General features: G+C 45.4%; 1 protein-coding gene across 1 annotated transcript in view; it reads right to left on the reverse strand.

Annotated features, from left to right (window-relative positions):
* Positions 1-535: 535 nt before the first annotated feature.
* The window catches only part of LOC310798133 (NLR family CARD domain-containing protein 3-like), a gene marked incomplete at its 3' end in the record, with an annotated part of 126,566 nt that continues 107,529 nt past the window's right edge, over positions 536-19,572 (reverse strand). The window contains exon 5 of the mRNA XM_083660617.1: positions 536-833. Within this exon, the coding sequence (XP_083516743.1) occupies positions 536-833 (298 nt within the window). The remainder of the gene's footprint in view (positions 834-19,572) is intronic.

A 19,572-nucleotide genomic window follows, 5' to 3' on the forward strand; every position in this document is an offset into this window, starting at 1 on the left:
AGTGATGTGGGATTAGGCAGATAGATGGAGGAGGGAGCGCCTGCGCAGCCACGGTTCTAGAAACTTTTCGGGTGGGCTGAACCCCCCTAAATTTTTGTCTCAGCCCACCCTAAGAACATAGGGGGGGGGGGGGGGAACATGCACACAGCGCATTGAGTGTAGTCAGAAACTGCTACTAATGACCACGATGGATTTGGAGAGGGATTAAAAAAAAAAAAAAAAAAAAAAAAAAAAGGTTTTTTTGCCTCTATTTTTTTGGGTGGGCTGAGACTATTTTTGGGTGGGCTAAAGCCCACCCAAAAACGGCCTAGAACCGCCCCTGGCTATAAGTATGATGAGAGCTCCAAGTCCTCATTGAGACCAGGGTAACTGTTGCACCAGCTGAACCTTATTTATCTCTTATGTTAGGCTGTAAAGTCTACACTTTTTGTGACGTTGATGAAGGCACAGTGTGTTTTCATCAGGTCACAACTTGATTTAAATATAGAAGCATAACAGAGTGTGCAGTTCTCCATCTTTTCACCTGACGCCTTCTTCAGACAGTCTGCACCTCACCTGAAGTCTCTGGGTGCTCATCTCCACCTCCTGTGTTCTTTACATTAAATGTCAGCATGATATTCATAACATCTATTAATGAACAAAGAACTGACAGCATGTCTGACCTCAGAGTCTCCAGTCGACAGTGTGGACTCTCCAGTCCAGCAGACAGCTCCACTGCTGAATCTGTCAGCGTGTTTTGACTCAGGTCCAGCTCTGTCAGATGGGAGGGGTTGGACTTCAGAGCTGAGGCCACGACTTCACAGTGAGTCTTTGTGAGTCCACATTCAACGAGTCTGTGATGACAGATTTAATGTAGAATCAGTTATTATGAAAACAGAGCTGAGAACAAGCATACCAATAACTTTATGCTGAATGAATATACCTATGATGATGATGATGATAATCACAATGATAATAATCCTAGTCATAATAATAGTAATAATCATAATAACAGTTGTTTTAATCACAATTAAACACTTTAACCACAGCAGAAACCTGAAGTGAAGACGCTATCCGACGCCTAACATCCTCTTCTTCTAAATAAATGTAGTGGCCGCTTCCAAATGATTGCATAAAATCCACTTTTCTGTCTTTGAAAAACCAAAAATCATTCATCTGGAGCAACCCGGACATGCAGCGCATCATTACCGTGGGGACTCTGGACCACGTTCTGATTAGTTTTACTTTAGTTTATTTGTCAGGGGCCATGTGCAGAGATAACATTGATGTCAGAGAGAAAAGATGCTTTGCACCAGATTATAGCAAATTACTATTTTCCATCTGCAGTCCCAGGGCAGGTTGCCAGCACAAACAAAACAACAATACAATAAATAATAAATAACAAGGTACATAACAGATATCAACACATCTTAATTATACATATCACCCAGGGGGTGGAGTCACCCTCTCATTTCAGAGGGGGTGGACCATTCTCAGTGGGCCTCTTCCCTTTTGCATGTTTGGATCTTTTTTAGCCATATTTAGAGGAATATCTCATTTTAAACACACTAGTATTATTGTTTCTCTCACACACACACACACCCCCACCCCCCATTGGGGGGGGATTGGTTTTTAAATCACTCAACAGCCTTGCGCCTGAGTACCTGTCAGATATGCTTGTATAACGGCGCTGTGTAGGTGGTACTTGCAGCAACCCATGTTAAGGGCTTGCCCAGGGGTGGATACGAACTGCCGACCTTCGGTTATTCAACAATAACAATCAAGGAAGTTACATGCTTGTAGGCTAGAGAAGAAGAAGCGCGCATGCACGCACATGTTGTGTTGAACCAACCAACAACCAATACGAATTGTTTAATCTGGCAATAAAGAAATGTGAACTTGACATGCTATTTTAATAGCCTACTCAAAAATGCACCTCCCACTATACAGCAAAGAGAGGAGTCAATGTTTCTTGATATATGCCATTCAGATCAGAATAATTAGTCTAGTCATTAAGTTTGCTGATAATATTTCTATCATGTTAAGTCTGTGTCATGTTAACTGGTGTATTCAGAGCAAATAGGGAGATATAGAGCATTATCATCATGCTATATATCTCCCTCTTTGCTCTGAATGAGTGAGAAAAGGAGAAAATACTGAATAATTACATCACAACAGTATCCTAATGTTGATTTAAAATGAGATATTCCTCTAAATATGGCAAAAAAATGTTTAAAAAAAACGCCCTTGCGGGCCCCACCGAGAGTCCCTTCCTCCCAGCACCCCCTGCTTAAAATGACTTCCAGCGGCCCTGGATTGCTGTGCACTAGTGTTGCAATGGATCGATTAGTTGTCACTTCTGATCAATGCAAGTTCCTTTGCTCAATTATTATTATTATTTTGCGGGGCCTTTACAGTGTTGGAGGCCTTACACAAGCTGTGTAGTGAGCGTATAGGGCGGACCCACACTGAGTAAGCAACACAAATGCATGTTCAGTCAGGCAGATTTCACAAAGGTGGCCCCACAGTGGCCCTTTGTGATGGGTGGCCCACACACAAATCATACACACATAAGCACAATGTATATGTATATAATGTGTATATATATATATATATATATATATATATATATATATATATATATATATATATATATATATATATATATATAAAATCTGTACAGACTTTCAGGGCTATTGTGTGGTGGGCTGCGCACACAACAAATGTAAAAAATCGCCAATTAAAGTTTTTTTGTACTCCCGAGCAAAACAAGGAAGCCATTGAGCATTCACGAGAAGAAAATGTGGAATTAGCTGTCAAGGAAGTAAGTTGGAGTGTTCATCTTCCATATATATGATCTTTGTGTGCAACTACGTGACATACTGTAGGAGAACGCCAGCGCATCTGATGCCATCTGTCTGATGTTACACCAGCGTTATTTTCATTCATTTAAACATGCCTAAAAGCTCATGTCATAGTATTTCACTTCAGGCCACTGTGTGGGATCGTTTATCCAGCGTTGTTTGGGCAATGAAAAGGGACACTGCTCAAGGCCAACTGAGTTCATTTTCTCGATGTACCTTTCCCTCTCCGTTGGAGGAAGTGTAGTGAAATAATCTTTTGACAGTATCTAAAAAGAAAACTGTCCGAATCCCTGTAAAACCCCGCAAAACTATTTATATCTGATGAGAGTTCCTCCGTTCGCCCCGGTTTGTTTTGCCAGCTGTAGTTGTACGGTTTTTACTGCACCAACTACTTTGACACAATAATCTCCCTCCGCACGGGGTGCGTTCTTGACTGGATGACGGTGAATTACTCAAGCAAACTCGATACTGTCTTTTACCGTTTATTTCACACACACATTCATTCATACAGGCTATATGCTATGCTACACTGTGTACAGTAAACCAGTTCGGTTGCCAGCAGGTAATCGACTGTAAAACACAAATACACAGACACCAGCAACATTAACGACATGGTAATGGTATCGAGTGTATAAGACACATATCCGATCACGTTAATGGTAGCAACATACAGGTAATAATATTATTTATCACAGCTTTTCTCTTACCAGCTCCGCATACCACTCAGAACGACAACGAAATCAGATATGAGGATCAGCCGGTCGACGCATGCGCAACAGAGGAAACCTGACGTACCATTAAACGTAAACAAATACACACCCCACCGTTACACAGTATTAAATATGACCACACCATTAATCAAAATAATAACTACTTATAAAGATATGTTGCATCCCCTTACATATTAGATTTACCACCCCATAAAAGAAACAGTAATTATAAACATAAGACTAATAAAGTGCGAGTGACCACTACTACCGCACGAGGCCACTATTCTACTTCAACACTTTACTTTTTCGACTTCTCAAATAGCAGAAAACAACACACCTCCCACCTGGGCTACTGGTCATTGAACAAGTAGGCCACAATAAACAATTAACACAACGGTGCTGCTTAGAAGGAAAAAAGGGTTAGAAAAAATGCACACTATAACAGCACACTGAGGACAGTTCTGGTTCTACTGTTAGTGTCTCTTAGGCACTCTGAGGAGCCAGCGTGGCCCCTCCTTGTTCCTCCACTGGCAGTAACACCACCAGTCTCCTAACGTCCCTGTGGAGAAGGGAGGAAGGACACGGTCCCTTATCCTTCTTCGCCTGGCTCAGGCTGATGGGGAGACTATGGCAAGTCTTCACCTTGACGTCCCGGACAACGCCCTTGTCATCCGGACACGCCTCCACCACCCGACCCAGCTTGAAACGACCTCGGAGGCCGTTTTGGTCTGCGACCCAGACCAGATCCCCGACAGCGACATTTCTGGCCGGAGCATGCCATTTTTGTCAGACGAAAAGGTGAGGGCCAGCCAATTGACTCCAGCGCTTCCAAAACTTGTCTACCCCCACCTGAACAGCCCGTAGACGACTGAACGGGTAGGTAGGGAAGTCAAATCCCCCGGTATCGCCACTGGGCCCCGCTCGTCCCAGTAGCAAAGAGTTGGGCGTCACAACGTCCACAGTCTCATCCTGAACCTGGGCTCTTGCTCCGATCGGCCTTTCGTTGGAGAGGTTGGCAGCCAGGTAGAGGAGGGTTTGAAACTCCAAGGTGGTAAGGTCACCCTCCTCACCCACGCTGCTCAACGCTCTCTTCAACACACGAACAGCCGCCTCTGCTGCTCCATTCCGATGCGGCGAGTCTGCAGGGCTAAACTCCCACGCCCAGTCAGTCCCGGCCGCCGCTGCTCTCCCCTGGACATCCTCCTTGTTGATGCCCGCCAGGAAGCTGTAGAGATCCTCCAGCGCTGGCTTGGCCCCCACAAAGTTGGTCCCCATGTCGGACCAGAGCTTCTGGGGATGACCCCTCAAGGCGGTGAATCGCTGATATGTCTTGAGAAAGCCCTCAGTCGACAGGTTCTCTACCAAGTCTGCATGGACCGCTCTCGAGGCCATGCAACTAAATACTACACCCCAGACCTTCATCTTCGCCCTCCGCCTCGCCGCATCTCTGACCGTGTACGGGCCAAACAAGTCCAGCGTGGTGTACTCAAAAGGCGCGGCTGGTCTGGTGCGTGCAGGGGGAAGACTGCCCATTACTTGAGTGCCCAGCTTGGCTCTGCGCTTCCGGCAGTGTACACAAGAGTCAACCACTTGGCGGGCGGTCCTAGGGCCTTGTAACACCCAGGCCCTCTTTCTCCTCCGGAGGAGGGTACCGGCAACGCCTTCATGGTTGGCCCGGTGTGCTTCCTCGGCAAGAAGGGTGCTGATGCGTTCTTTGTAGGGGATCAACGGAACCCCGGGAATCTCCTCGTCCACAGTCTGGATACGGCCGCGGCATAGTAAAAGGCCCGTCTCATTATCTTTGCTCACAACGAGTCGGTTGAGAGTTGTCGTGGGGAAGGACACCCCTGCCTGGGCAGCGAGGCATAAGTCCTGAAACGCAGCCTCGCGCTCCTTGACTGTGAGCGCTGCCTCCCACCGCACTCGCTTACCGGTCCGAATCCCGGTGAATGAGAGCACGGCTCTGCGGACCCACCCCACGGCCCCACAAAGTTTGGTTAAGGTCCCGTACCTCGAAAGGTCCATCTGACCCACGAGAGCTGAGCCCCAAAATCTCCTCGGACTGCAGATATCAAGGGCCGACGACGACGACCCTGGAGCACCACCTGGAGAGGCCCCCATGGCACCGACCGGAGAAGACTCTGCAGTCGCACCTCCCCCAACGATGGCCCCGACTGGTGTTGACGACCTCTTTGCCTGGGCTCTTGTCACGACGGCAGAGAAAGCTTTTCTCTGTAGATTGCTCACGATCTCCCTGGCGCCGGCGGCCACATCTGCAGCAGATTTCATGGGCCACTCCTTTACTGGTCTGGTCAAGAACTCGGGACCTTTCTGCCACAGGGAGTCCCCGTCAAGCTGTTCAGGGGAACATCCTCTTGTGACTAGATCGGCCACGTTATACTGACCGGGAACCCACCACCAGTCAGTTACAGGTCCAGCCTTCTGTATCTCACCAACACGGTTAGCGAAGAAGGTCTGGAACCCATAACTCTCTCGTTGGATCGCCCCCAGCACAGTCTGGCTGTCCACAAAGTGATACCACTTTTCCACTTCTAAACGTCCATGCTTCAGCATGTGTCCCTTCAGGCGCGTGGCAAAGACGGCCCCGCAGATCTCCGCCTTAACCGCCTCGCCCTTCTGATCGAGGGGGGTCAATTTGGCTTTTGACTCCACGAGCCGCGTCTCAACCCCGCCCGGGGTCTCCCAGCGCAGGTAGAGCACCGCCCCATAGGAGTCACAGCTGCCATCGGAGAATGTAATCCCCCAGGGTTTACCCTCCCAACCCAAGGGTGTTATACTCCTAGGGAAAGAGACGGTACTCAACCGCGCATAGTCCTTGAAGAGCTTGATCGCCTTCCCGCGTAGCTCATTAGACAGCGGCTGGTCCCACGTATCCTTGGTCAATGTCCCGGCCTCCTGAAAAGCCCTCCGGACCAGAATGACGCCCTTTTGTTTCAGGGGCGTCACCAGGCCAAGGGGATCATAAAGTCCAGCTACCTGGCTCAGCAATGAGCGGCGGGTAAGGGGATCAGGTGTCTTCTCCTCTATGTCTTTCACGGTGAGGTCGAGCTCGGTGCGCATCTTCTTCTTCCTTGTGGAGAAGTTAATGGCCACCATCAGAAAGAGACTGTCTTCACTCACGTTGTAACCAACTCCCAGAGCCTTGTTGTCTTCTGCTCGAAGTTGGTTAGGCAACACGATAGTCTCTGGTTTAGCGGGGACAACACCCTGCCTCCCACCTTGGCCAGACCGCACCCAGGGTTTCAGGTAAAACCCCCCGGTTGCGAGTATGGCTTCGACCCCCACTAGGATCTCGCTCAGTCTCTGGGGGTCGTTGTGGGACACAAGGAGGTCGTCCACGTAGGCGTTGTCCACGATCACGCTTCTCTCCTCCACCATGTGGGTAAACTGCGGCAGATGGGCGGTTTCACGCATGGCTACCTGGGCGATGCAGCCAGCTGGCTTATCGCCCATGTTAACCCGCACCACGGCATAGTCCTCGATGTCCTCGGCCGGAGAGTCTCTCCACAGGAATCGGTGGACGTGCACCTCCTGCTCCTCCAGCCACACCGAGTTATACATCTTGGCTACGTCACCGATCGCCGCATGTAGCCCCTCTCGGAAACGAAGCAACACCGCCCGGATGGGGTTCAGGACGTCCGGGCCCTTCAGCAGAATGGAATTTAGGCTCACACCCCTAAACTCCTGGCTGCTGTCCCAGACAAGCCTGACCGGTGTGGAGACAGAGTGTGGGTTAGGTGCTGTCAGGTGGTTCACCCACCACACAGCTCCGCTCCAATTGTCCAACACAGTCCTGGTTAGCTTGACCGCGGCCCCCCTGGCAACCATGTCGTGCACCTGCCTGGTGTAGGCTCCCTTCCACACCGGGTCTTTTTCGAGGCGCCTCTCTGATCTCAGGAAGTCGCCTCGACAGCTTTGCGGTTCACTGTAAATGGTAATTGCTACCCTTACTTTAAGAAAAAAGTAACCTTTACAATTTGCTACTGTTTGTGTATACTCTGCTCATTTTACTGAGTAGAGGTTACTTTCTGGTGAGTAAAGTAACTATACTCGTCATGATGAGTAACGTTTGCTTAAGAGTACATGTAAGGTGGACCATCGGCAAAACTCGGGAGACCTCGGCAGCACTCGGAGACTACACATGCGCAGTTCCCCACTTTCAGGCGCGCTCATTTCAACACGGAAGACAGGAGGAATACCACACCAGACAGAGCTTATTCACAGTCTCACAGCCATTTCATCCATTGGAATTTAGGAGAAGGTAAGTTTCAGCTATTCAAATATTAACTTGTACTGCCTGTCTACCTCAGCAAACTTAACTGGTCAGGGTTTGGAGAGTAACTTTGTGTTTTATTTTTGCGTTACCATTAGCCGCCAAAAAGCACCCTTTTTGCCGCGATACTCTCCTCTGCTGCAGTCACAGACCAAGTAACAAAACAATCAAACAATAGCCTACAATGGTGTAACGTTAAAACGTCAAAACCCCACTGATAAAGAGAGGCGAGTTCATGTGTGGCATTAGCCTAGCTGCTATAAAGCTAACGTTATCTGCTGACGTAGCATGCCTTTGAAAGTACGTTAGAATAAACTTTAGTTCCAGCAAATGCAGTGTGCTTATTAACGTTAATGGCCGCAAAAAACAATTGTGTTGGATTGTTCAGGACCAGTCTTCAATTCGGGAAGCATGCTATTTTGTTCTCAGCTCTTGGTTAAACAGAAAATGATTTTTTTGGCCTCCGAGTCAGTGACACATTTTTACATTGAGTTTGGCCTGGCCGTCTTCCCTAATGCAAGTCATCTCACCCTCCAAAAGCTCCATGGTGTGTGGAGTAGGGATGGACAATGCATTTCGAATTGTAGAATAATCGTTTTTATTATGAAGATCGACTTGTATTATTTAAAGTAATCATTAATTTACAATCTTGTCTTAGAAAGTACGTTTTCATTATTTTTACTGGCGCCTGTCTCTTTAAGACCGAACAGGTTTGCCCATGTTGCTTGTGACGTTTTCACAAAATGGCGGACGTTGATGGACAGTAAATATGTTTACATTTTATCTGTGTATAGCTTTTCATAGTCATATTATAATATGTCTGAGCAACATGTTGATATCCTCAACAGTCTCATCTTGGTTCCTCTGTCATTATGCCTTTGCATTTCCTGCATTAGCGTAGTTAGCTGATTGCTAGTTAGTGGTAGCTGAATTGCTAGACTCTGGCTTCTTGGCAACTGTGCATGTTCACGCCATGACCACAACGCAATATTACAGCAACAGTCAGCCACAAAGAAAATATTTCAAGCCTTGTTACTGCATGAAGAAAATATGATATTCTGTCTACTGTTCCCTGTACCATCTCTGCTCTGTTCTGGAAGCTAACGATGCTAACGTGGCTAATATAGTCTGGCTCAGGTAAAACTTGTTTTACTTGGTCGAACCAAGTACCTCTATACCTAGAATCAGGGGAGACCATGTAACATTTGACTTGCATGCCCCCCTTTTATGACCTGGCTTAGGGATGTGCACATACAAGGTCCTTTAACTCATTCACCGCCAATGACGTCTTTGACGTGTTATCAGCAATGGCCTTCCCCGCCAAGGACGTGTTTGACGTGTTTTTGTTTTTATTGGTGCAGCGCCTGCAGCAAACACTTGCCCAGCCTGTGACACAGACACAGGTCCCTGCCTTCAAAGGGTAGCCGACAGCACGCGATCAAACACATACCGCAGCTGTTGTTTTGAAATTGAGCAAGAGGAAAAGCAGAGAACGGGTAACGCTTCCTTGTGCAGACAGGAGAAACGCCATTGAAACGCCCTCGGCGCGCTGCACGAGCTGGAGTCGCCTTCCTCTGTGCCAGCCAGGAGAAAACGGGAGAAAGTAATCAAGAGATGTGTTTGATCATCGGAGGAATGAGGAAATGATCGATCAGTTTGCGAGGGCGGTGAGGACGTGTTGAATAGCCGAGGGGAAAACGGGAACGATCAAATAGCAGAGTTGATATGACAGGGAGACATGGACGAGGACAGGTGTACCAGAACAAATCAAAAATAAACACAGGAACAGCTAGGCAGCAGCGGGCAGAAGGCACTCACAGCAGCCCGCTGTCCTTCTCAAGAGCTCTTCAGTTGGTTCATGAAATTGCTGGGCTGCGTGCCCTCCAGTGTTGCTCCTGGCCAATCCCAGCGCCACAGGGCGTGGTTATTGCTTATCCTATGTTGGGTTAGAAATCTAAAAGGGGGATCGTGTGTGTGTGTGTGTGTGTGTGTGTGTGTGTGTGTGTGTGTGTGTGTGTGTGTGTGTGTGTGTCTGTCTGTCTGTCTGTCTGTCTGTCTGTCTGTCTGTCTGTCTGTCTGTCTGTCTGCACACTCACACCGAGTAAACTGTATTGTTGAATGTAAAAAAAAAGCACTTCATGTGTGTATATATATATATATATATATTTTTTTTTTGTCATTTGTGTCCTAACGAATAATATTTACATGTCTGATGTCAATACAGTTCAAAATAAAAGAATTGAGAGTGAGTTATGCCTGAGATTGTGCCCTTTTACAAAAATGCTTTTTTCTCCCTTTTCTCTTCCCAGACAGGCTTTTTTGGTGAACATGGGGTGTATAAAAAGGGTTATAAGTAGAGTACAGAACATGCTAAAAGCTAACTTTCTTTTTGGGGGTGAAAGTAGAGACTTAGATCTTCATTTCGAGGTATTGGACATCACTGTAGTCCTAGTACAGAATTTACTGTGGGTCTTGAAAGATGACCAAACATTATGGAAATACTTGGCCTGTGCCAAAAATGCCAGTCAGATATTGGCAGTGAATGAGTTAAGTGCTAGGATTTAGAGAAAAAAAAACAAGTAGCCTACTGGAATAGCTTGAAAATAGCATTTTTTTAACCAGGTTCTTGAAATTCAAATGAACCACATAGCACTGTCTTATATTTTGACCAAAGTTTTGTTCATCAAGTGATTATAACTAAATTGCTCAGAATCATGTTGCATACAGTAATGGTGCAGTGACTCTGATGTTACCCTATAAAGTTAGTTGTACTTTATTGTCTACAAGGGACATTTGCTTTGATCAAGTCAGTACAAGGAAAACAAGACAAGACACCGTATAAAAAAGTGGATAAGATCGCATCATAACAAACTGACGTGGACTTAAAAAAATACTTGTGCATCTCTGATGATCACTGTATTTTAATTATATTGATATTGGCCATATATATTGGCCATAATTTTGAAGCAAATGCTTATTGTTTGAATAAATGTGTATTTGGCGTTATTTAGTGCTCTTGTATATATTATTGTCAACACCAATATAGGTTTTGTTGTATGGTATTATGCCATAAAGGTTTCTATTGAAATTTGCAAACACATCATCCCCCTAATTTTTTCTGGCCTGGCGGGGGTCCTCGCAGTGCCTGTACAATTGTAGGGGAAACACTGGCCTGATATTGCTATTTGACACATCTTCAGACTACACCAAATAGGCATACGTCGAAAAGGTGTGTCTGAAGTCAATTATTTGTTTCTGAACCTGGGAAAAAACAACAGTACCATTCACCAAAACTATTGCATCTCTGAACTATCCAACCTAATCACACATTTTTTAGGCTATTCTATTATGATATCCTAATGTAATAACTAATGCAATATTGTTTTTACTTCCAGTCACTGAGCCTCCCCTGAAAGTGATTGGAGCCCCCCTGGGAAGGCGAGCCTCCCACTTTGAAAACCCCCTGCACTAAGCCTGCACTAAGCCCAAAAGCCCCAGGGTGTGTGAAAGGTATGTTTTTTTTTCATTTTCATAACAAGAAACTGTCCATTACAAAAATAGAAACTTGAGTTGATGGAAGATGCTCACACTGTCTGCAGAACATGCAGAAACAAAATCGCTGCCGTCACGCCACTGAGTCATCTTCATACTTTATAGCGAATGAGAACGTTAGTGTCCCTTACCACAGCAACGAAATTAGGGATGGGCGAGAGTACTCGGGTACTCGAGTACTCGTTCATAACGTCAGTACTCGAGTAACGTTTCCGCTGTTCGGGTACTCGCCCCACTCCCCACCCCTTTAAAATGGTCTAAATCTACGCATGCATCGTTATGTGGATCTGGCAGCATGAACTGCACGGGCGTCAAGTCAGCCAGAATGTACAAGTACGTCATCCGCTTTGTTGATTTCAAAATAAAAGTTGTAACCTTATTTATTTTGAGTAATGCGTTACAGCCATAGTTTCACGCCATATAACATCACAACGAGTATTTTGATACAAGGTTTGCTGCTTCGTTCGTTGAAATAGCCTTTTCTCGTCCAACGTGCATAAATAAGCTATTTACTTTTGTTTAAGTAACATTATTTTGAAAGTTTTAACCGGAAGTTTTCCAGCTCATCCCGAAAATAGTGGCTGAAGATATGCTCCCGAAGGAGAAAGATGCACGCTTCTTCATAGCACACGCCCGATAAAACTCATTCAAAACTTTGCAGTAGTTTACTGACTACACTGTCGTTTCCCATAACGTTAGTCACAAGAAATGTGGAGAAAGAATCGCTTTTTGGGAGACAATCGTTTCATGGTGATCACTATTTAGCTGCAGCTGCAACGTTAATCACACTGGTCAGTGGTCAGTTTTCTCTTTTTGGCAGAACACCGGACCTTGTAATCCGTGGATTTACGTTAGTGTAACAGTGATCATGAAGTAAAATGGATGATACTGGACAATGGACATGTATTGGAATTGAGCCTTCGCTTGTTTGACAACAATATTGTCCGCTCCGAAGCGCTAATGCCATCCATCCAACCATCGGAGATGCTGTCTGAGGTAGGCTTTAGACGTTAGCTTAGCGTCACCTCACCTAATATCACAGTCAGTCAGTCCCTCTCCTCACATGCTCCAGGTAACGCTTTCTCCATGCAAAAATGCAAACGTTATGTGTGAACAGCCCCACACACAGCAGATTACCCCTGCTCCGTCATTACCATAGTAATCACACAGACCCCCACCGTCCCCCCCCCCCCCCCCCGCGCGAGTACTCGAGTGCTCGTTCATAATAGAAGGAGAGTACTCGAGTATTTAAATTGCTTAAAATGCCCATCCCTAAACGAAATGGACGTTTCAACAAAAGACGAGGTAAAGGGATTTTGACAGTCAAACTACGGTAGCTTTAAATACATCCACGGTGAACCAGAACGCCGCCTCCATAAAATGCCAGTCAGTCAACACAGCAATCAGTGAGGTGCGTGTGTGTGTGTGCGCGTGTCTCAAACAAAGTAATTTATCGTCACTTCACTATATCATTTAAAGAAGCAGATTGATAATCAACGTTTATAATGCTGTTTCTGCAAATTGTGTCTCAGCGTTTCTGCATGGCACTCAAGGTTATGGCTGGCCAATATTGTGACTAGATGAGACAGATCTCGTCTTAGATTTTGTTATGGTAATATTGTGATATTGCATAGTCCTCTTTTCCTGGTTTTAAAGGCTGCAGTAAAGTGAAGTCATTTTCTGAGCTTACCAGACTGTTCGAGCTGTTCTATTATTTGCCTTTACCCACTTAATCCGATTCGATTAATTTCAATATCGATTTGGTTAGTAATACTAAAACATGTTTTTTGACCTGTAAGTAACCTGAATTACATGACTGTCCAGTTGTGTAACACAGGGGTTCCCAACCTTTTTTGCACCAAGGACCGGTAGATACATGGGGAAAAAAAGTTGCGGACCAGTTGTCAATTTTAGGGATGCACCGATCGATCGGCACGTGACCGGAAATGGCCGATTTTCGCGTGATCGGCCTCGATCGGTGATCTGCGCCGGTCACTCTAAATAGCCGATTCTGTGAGCCGATTTTCACATGACGTGCGCGCACCCCAAAGCACCGAGACAGGCACCCAGCCACCACACCACACACGCCAGCATACCTTCCTCGTGGATTTTTTTCACCGTCAGTGAAGTAGACAAATCTCGCAGTTTGTCACACATGCAAATCGAAAATAAGCCGTGGAGACAGAGATGCGGCCGAGTCCCGCTCGGCTGGCGTCCAGTCTGAGCGGCTCGCTTCACCTCACTGGCCCCCCTCTCTCTGCTCTCTCTACCCGGGAAGCAGTGCTGCTGCACCCGGCCACAGTGCACAGCCGACTTGGCGAGGTGAACGCGAGCATTGTGTCCAGTATAACCATTCCCCGACCTGCCTTTTCCATTCCACATCAGCGCTGGTGCCTCAGCCTGTCAGTCATGTTGTAACGTAGATACAGGAGAGACTATTTGTTTCGTATTGCAAATAGAACGACGGACATAATAATAAAAATGCATCGGACTCACAAGTGTGCAAGGATTTCTGTGCGTGACGATATTTTTTCGGATGGCAGATAAAAATACGCATACCAAACTTCAGACTGTGTGTAAACTCCGCCTGATATTCAGACTGAAGATCGTTACTGTAACTCATAAACTCATTTCCCCTCTACTCAAGAGGACTGGTCTGGAGCCAGTCTATAAACTCCTTGTCCATGGATCATTTTGATGTTCTGTTGCACCTGTTTTCTTTTGGAAAAGTAAATGCATGATAGCTGTGGGATATAGGCTATTGGATTTAATTTAATTTTTGTATTCATTGTATTTGCACAAAAAAGCTCTGTCCAGTAGCCTAACCTGGAACACTTTTATTTTGAGATGTGTTTGAGTGAGATGGTCCTACTTCATGCAAATGATAAGATAAGATAAGATTATTTGGATCCCCATTAGATGTAAGAATTGTTCTATGAATCTTAATTTTCAAACAAAGTTACAAAAACGTTTGTGTAAGCTGTCAATTGTTGTTTTTAGAAAAAAAATCGGAATCGGCAAAAATCGGTATCGGCAAGTCAGACTATTCAAAAATCGGAAATCGGAATCGGTCAAGAAAATGGCAATCGGTGCATCCCTAGTCAATTTTAATCGTTTTAGTTACACATCCAGTATATTTACTCACCAAGTGGTGACAAAGGGTAAATAACAGCCTTTTCATCTGTCAATAAAGACACTTTCACAATTATACGGAGCGGCCGAGCTGCGAATGCGAGCTGCAGGACGGGTTGGTCGGATCGACTTCAAACTTTGGGAGTGTGCCCTATTGTGCACTGCAGTGCCGTGTTTCCGTGCAATTCGGCATAGCGCCACCTACTGGCAACATAAAAAAATTCTGTTTATCTGTTTAACCGTTCGTCCGATCGACTTCAACTTTGGGGAGTGCGCTTAGGGGGACTACAGGGAGTGCAGGGAGCTGAATTCCGTGCACTTTGGCATAGCGCCACCTACTGGCAACACAAAAAGCGCTTTATCTCCATAGCCATTCATCTGATCGACTTCAAACTTGGAAAGTGTGCTGCTGGGAACCTGACATAGAACAGTGCCGAATTTTGTGCAATTCGGCACAGCGCCACCTACTGGCAACACAAAAAGTGCTTTATCTTGAGAACCGTTCGTCCGATCGACTTCAACTTTGGGGAGTGCGCTGATGGGAACTCGACACAGTGCAGTGCCGGATTTTGTGTAATTCGGCACAGCGCCACCTACTGGCCACACAAAAAGTGGTTTATCTTGAGAACCCTTCGTCTGATCGACTTCAAACTCAAGGAGTGTGATTGGGGGGACTCAAAAGCGCTTTATCTCTATAGCCATGCATCTGATCAACTTCAAACTTCAAACTCGGGGAGTGCGCTTAGCGGGACTCAACGGAGTGCAGAGAACTGAATTCCGTGCAATTTGGCATAGCGCCACCTACTGGCAACACAAAAAGCGCTTTATCTCCATAGCCATTCATCTGATCGACTTCAAACTTGGAGAGTGTGCTGCTGGGAACGTAACATAGAACAGTGCCGAATTTTGTGCAATTCGGCACAGCGCCACCTACTGGCAACACAAAAAGTGCTGGTAACTCTTGTCTATGTTGAGCAGCTAGGCGAGTGTGTGAAAGGAACTGTGCTCTATGTGTCAGCTGATAACCTAGGTGCTCATTCTTTGGCTGGGTTCCAGGAGAGCTTCACGGTGCAGCACCCATGTCGACATTGCATGGCACAGAAGAGTGACATTCAGAAGTCCGGTCAGGAGCATTTGAGAGCAGAAACCGCCAGACTCATGACAGGCAAGTTTCGGAAGTTTTACAGGATCCAAGTTTGGTGAAAGAGTACAGTGTGAAAGCTCCTTGTGTTTTAAGAGACACTTTGGAACATTTCCACACTGTTACTGGGTTTCCACCTGACATAATGCACGACCTCCTGGAGGGTATCATCCCCGTTGAGATGGCCTTGTGCATTAAAGATTTTATCTCCAAGAAGTACATCTCCCTTGATTCCTTGAACAAAGCCATCAAACGTTTTCCCTACAAATTCACAGACAAAACTGATAAGCCTCAGACCATCCCAGCCACATTTGCCTCTAGAAATACCATTGGCGGTAACGCCCATGAAAACTGGGCACTGCTAAGACTTCTCCCACTCATAATTGGTTTTGATGTCCCCGAGAATGATCACACATGGGGAATTTTAATGCTTTTGAAGGACATCCTGGAACTGTCAGTGTCATTTAGATTCACTGAAGATTCTCTTGATTTTCTTGAAGCCAAGATCTCAGACCACAGAGGTTTACTTTTAACAGTATTTCCACATTTCACATTGCGCCCCAAGCACCACTTCATTGAACATTATCCGCAGCTGATCAGGGTGTATGGGCCACTCAGAGATATGTGGACAATGCGGTTTGAAGGAAAGCATAAATTCTTCAAACAAACAATTCGCAACACAAAAAACTTCAAAAATGTCCCACAAAGTCTGGCTGTCCGGCATCAAAAAATGATGGCTTACCATGTAGACTCCTCATCATTTTTCAAGCCATCCATCGAAATGGACAAGGTTACAGTTACTTTGGTTTCATCTTTCCCTGAGAATATTCAGAATTTTCTGAAACAGAGGAATGCTGCTCAGAACACTGTCCTTGTCGCATTTTCCGTGAGCATCGATAGCATCAAATACAGTCCAGATATGATTGTGTCTGTTGGGACTTGTTCATGTCTCCCTGATTTTAGTCAAATTCACAAAATCCTTGTCAGTAACAGCGATGTTTTGTTTGTGTGCAAACATCTGACATCATGGTATAATGAGCATCTGCGTTCTTATGAGCTTATGATCAGTGACATCAGTGATGCGTCATCACTGTCAGTCAACATGCTCTCTGATCTGAATGACCCGTTTCCTCTGGCAGCCTACAGAATTAGGGGCAGAACATGTGTTACCCTTAAACATTATATTTTGTGCTGATTGAATGCTGAAGATTTGGATGTCAAGTGCTATGAAGTAACATAACTTCTTTTTAAACCTTTGTAGACTCACTACAAAGCACGGAGAGGACCACACTAAGGATCATTGTACATGAAGGTGACATCAGGAGAATTACACTCCATGGGAGACCACAGACACTTGACTCACTTATCAAACAGCTTGAGGAGAAGCTGAGTCTTCAGTACAAGTTCTCCCTTCAGTTTGAGGATCCCGCATATAACAATGCTCTCTGTAACCTCGACGACATTGCTGACATGCCGCTTGACAAACCCACCCTAAAGATAATTGCCCAGGGGCCAACACCTTCAACAAGCAGATCTGACCCAACACCTTCAACAAGCACATCTGACCCCAGACCTTCAGCAAGCACATCCAACCCAAGACCTCCAGCAAGCCCTTCTGACCCAACACCTTCAACAAGCACAGCTGACACAGAGAGCATCTCTTTTTCCTCCCCTGAAAGTCGGCCATCTCTGAGTAGTCGGTTAGCGTCATCATCCTCTATCTCATATTCGGTGTCCATGGCCGGACCCCTTTGAAATCCCAAACTTTTCTGTGGACATCGAGTACAGATTATGCCAGGCACATCTCGACTACGTGAGACATCAGAAATATCTAAACCTCACCTCTGCCTGGGAGATAAGGCACACGATACTGGAAAAACTTGCCGAGACAATCTACCGCTTCAAAGCATATCCCAAAGATGAAGACTTCACTGCTGTTGCAGCTGCACTGATTAAAAAACACCCATGCCTCAGTGAACCAGGCTCCCCTGATGGATTTCGTGGCTGGAAAAATAGGCTCAAGTATAAAATGGCCAACTTCCGCCGTAAAATGACTCGAGCTGGGATGCCAGATGTGGCCGTAAATCGAGGGACAAGAAGAGGACCCGGTCCCGGACCTCGCAGGGAGGACCAAGCACCTCAGAGACGTGTCAAAAGACCCAAAAGGTCGGAAATAAATTTTCTACCGCCATTTCCTGGTGGTCAAGATGAGGACAGTTTGGAGTCCAAACGAAAGGAGATCGTAGATGAAATGAAGAAACGTCGCCCAACTTCTGTTCTGATATCCAAGAACATGGACTGGACGTTTGCCTTGAGAAGACAGGAGTTGGTGACCATGGTGCCTCCAGTGAAAGACACACTAGAAAGGTGGCCAGCACTCTTCACGGAGAATCAGGTAATCGAAAATTCATAACTTTTTTTTTTCTTCTATAATGTCATTATTTATGCTGGGTTATCTTTAAAATTTTATTAATTGAATGTATAGTAAATGTACAGATCATTGTAAATCCCAGTCCAAAATATAATCAATCTAATCAAACTGTAACAAAACACCAAATCACACTGGGCAGAAAACAAATGTTGCACTGGCCTCCAAATATTGAATACACATTCCTACCATTGCTGTATCTGATTGGCTCAACCTAGTGCCCAGTGAAGTTACCTACCATTGACCTTTTTCACAGCAGTCATTTTGTGTCTGAAAGGCAGGAAGTAACACAGGTGCCAGCAGAACATTAATGTTTGTTAGTTCTTAGTGTTTCCAACTTCCAATCCCTTTAGGTGTTCCAGTGCTGGGGCCCTCATTAATGTTTTGCTTGCACCTGTCTTACATCCTGCCGTTTAGACACAAAAAAGGCAGATTCTTTGTAAAGCACCTCACAGTACGTCACCTGGCACTCAGAACTAATTGGATACTGCAATTGCCGTAGGCTAACCTATGTTCAATCTGGAGGCCAGTGCAACACACATTTTCAGGCCAATAAGACTTTGTCTTTTTTTGTTCTTTCTTTACCTATCCTTTAGCTTCTGGTGGAGTTCGCTCGCTTATCACACAAAAGCCTGAAGATAGAGTTCTTCAAAGAACTTGACAAATACACTCCTCGCTTCTTTGAGATTTTCAAGTCCAAGGGGGGAAATGCTGGCACAAAACTTCAGGAGTATCTGCAACAAGTTCCACCAGGGGTAAGTTTCTCATACACAAAGTAATTCATTACTTCATATTATGCAAGGAACAAAATAGTGCAACTGCATTGTGCTGCAAAGCTAGTAATTGATTGTCTTTGACCACTTAGGTGTGTTTGAAATATTTTTGTCAGACTGCAGATGTTACTGGGAAGCGAACAGCAGTCCTCCGTGGCCTTCCTGTCTTCCTTGGAGATGAGAACACAGACTTCTTCAAGACATGCTTTGTAAGTAGTCTTTAGTCCTCATTATTTAATTCCACCCCACATGATAGTGTATTTTCAATTTTCAATGCAGATTTATTATTTTGCACATAATCTCACACATATCCGAAAACTGTTAACAGTTTTGCAGGCATTAATTTAGTTTGAATGTTACAGAGAGAAATGATTAGAGTTAAGTTGTGGACCAGTGCTGTCAATTGTGCGTGAATGAAACCACTGGTCCATAACTTAACTCAAATCAACTCCTGATAACTGTCAAACTATATTAATGCTTGCAAAAGTTTACAGTTTTCGGATATGTGTAAGATTATGTGCAAAATAAATCGGCATACTTATCTTCCACTCTGCCTGAATCAGTGCTGCTGTACTTATTTTGATGCACTGATCATCTATCCCTGATCCAGGACCCTTCTAAAGGCTCCCTTCACAGCTCCCTATAGTCGGCCCATGTGAAACCCAAATGCCTTCAAGGACAAAAATATATATACAATGA

The sequence above is a fragment of the Poromitra crassiceps genome (assembly GCF_964638095.1).
Source record: "Poromitra crassiceps genome assembly, chromosome: 2".
Lineage (NCBI taxonomy): Eukaryota > Metazoa > Chordata > Actinopteri > Beryciformes > Melamphaidae > Poromitra > Poromitra crassiceps.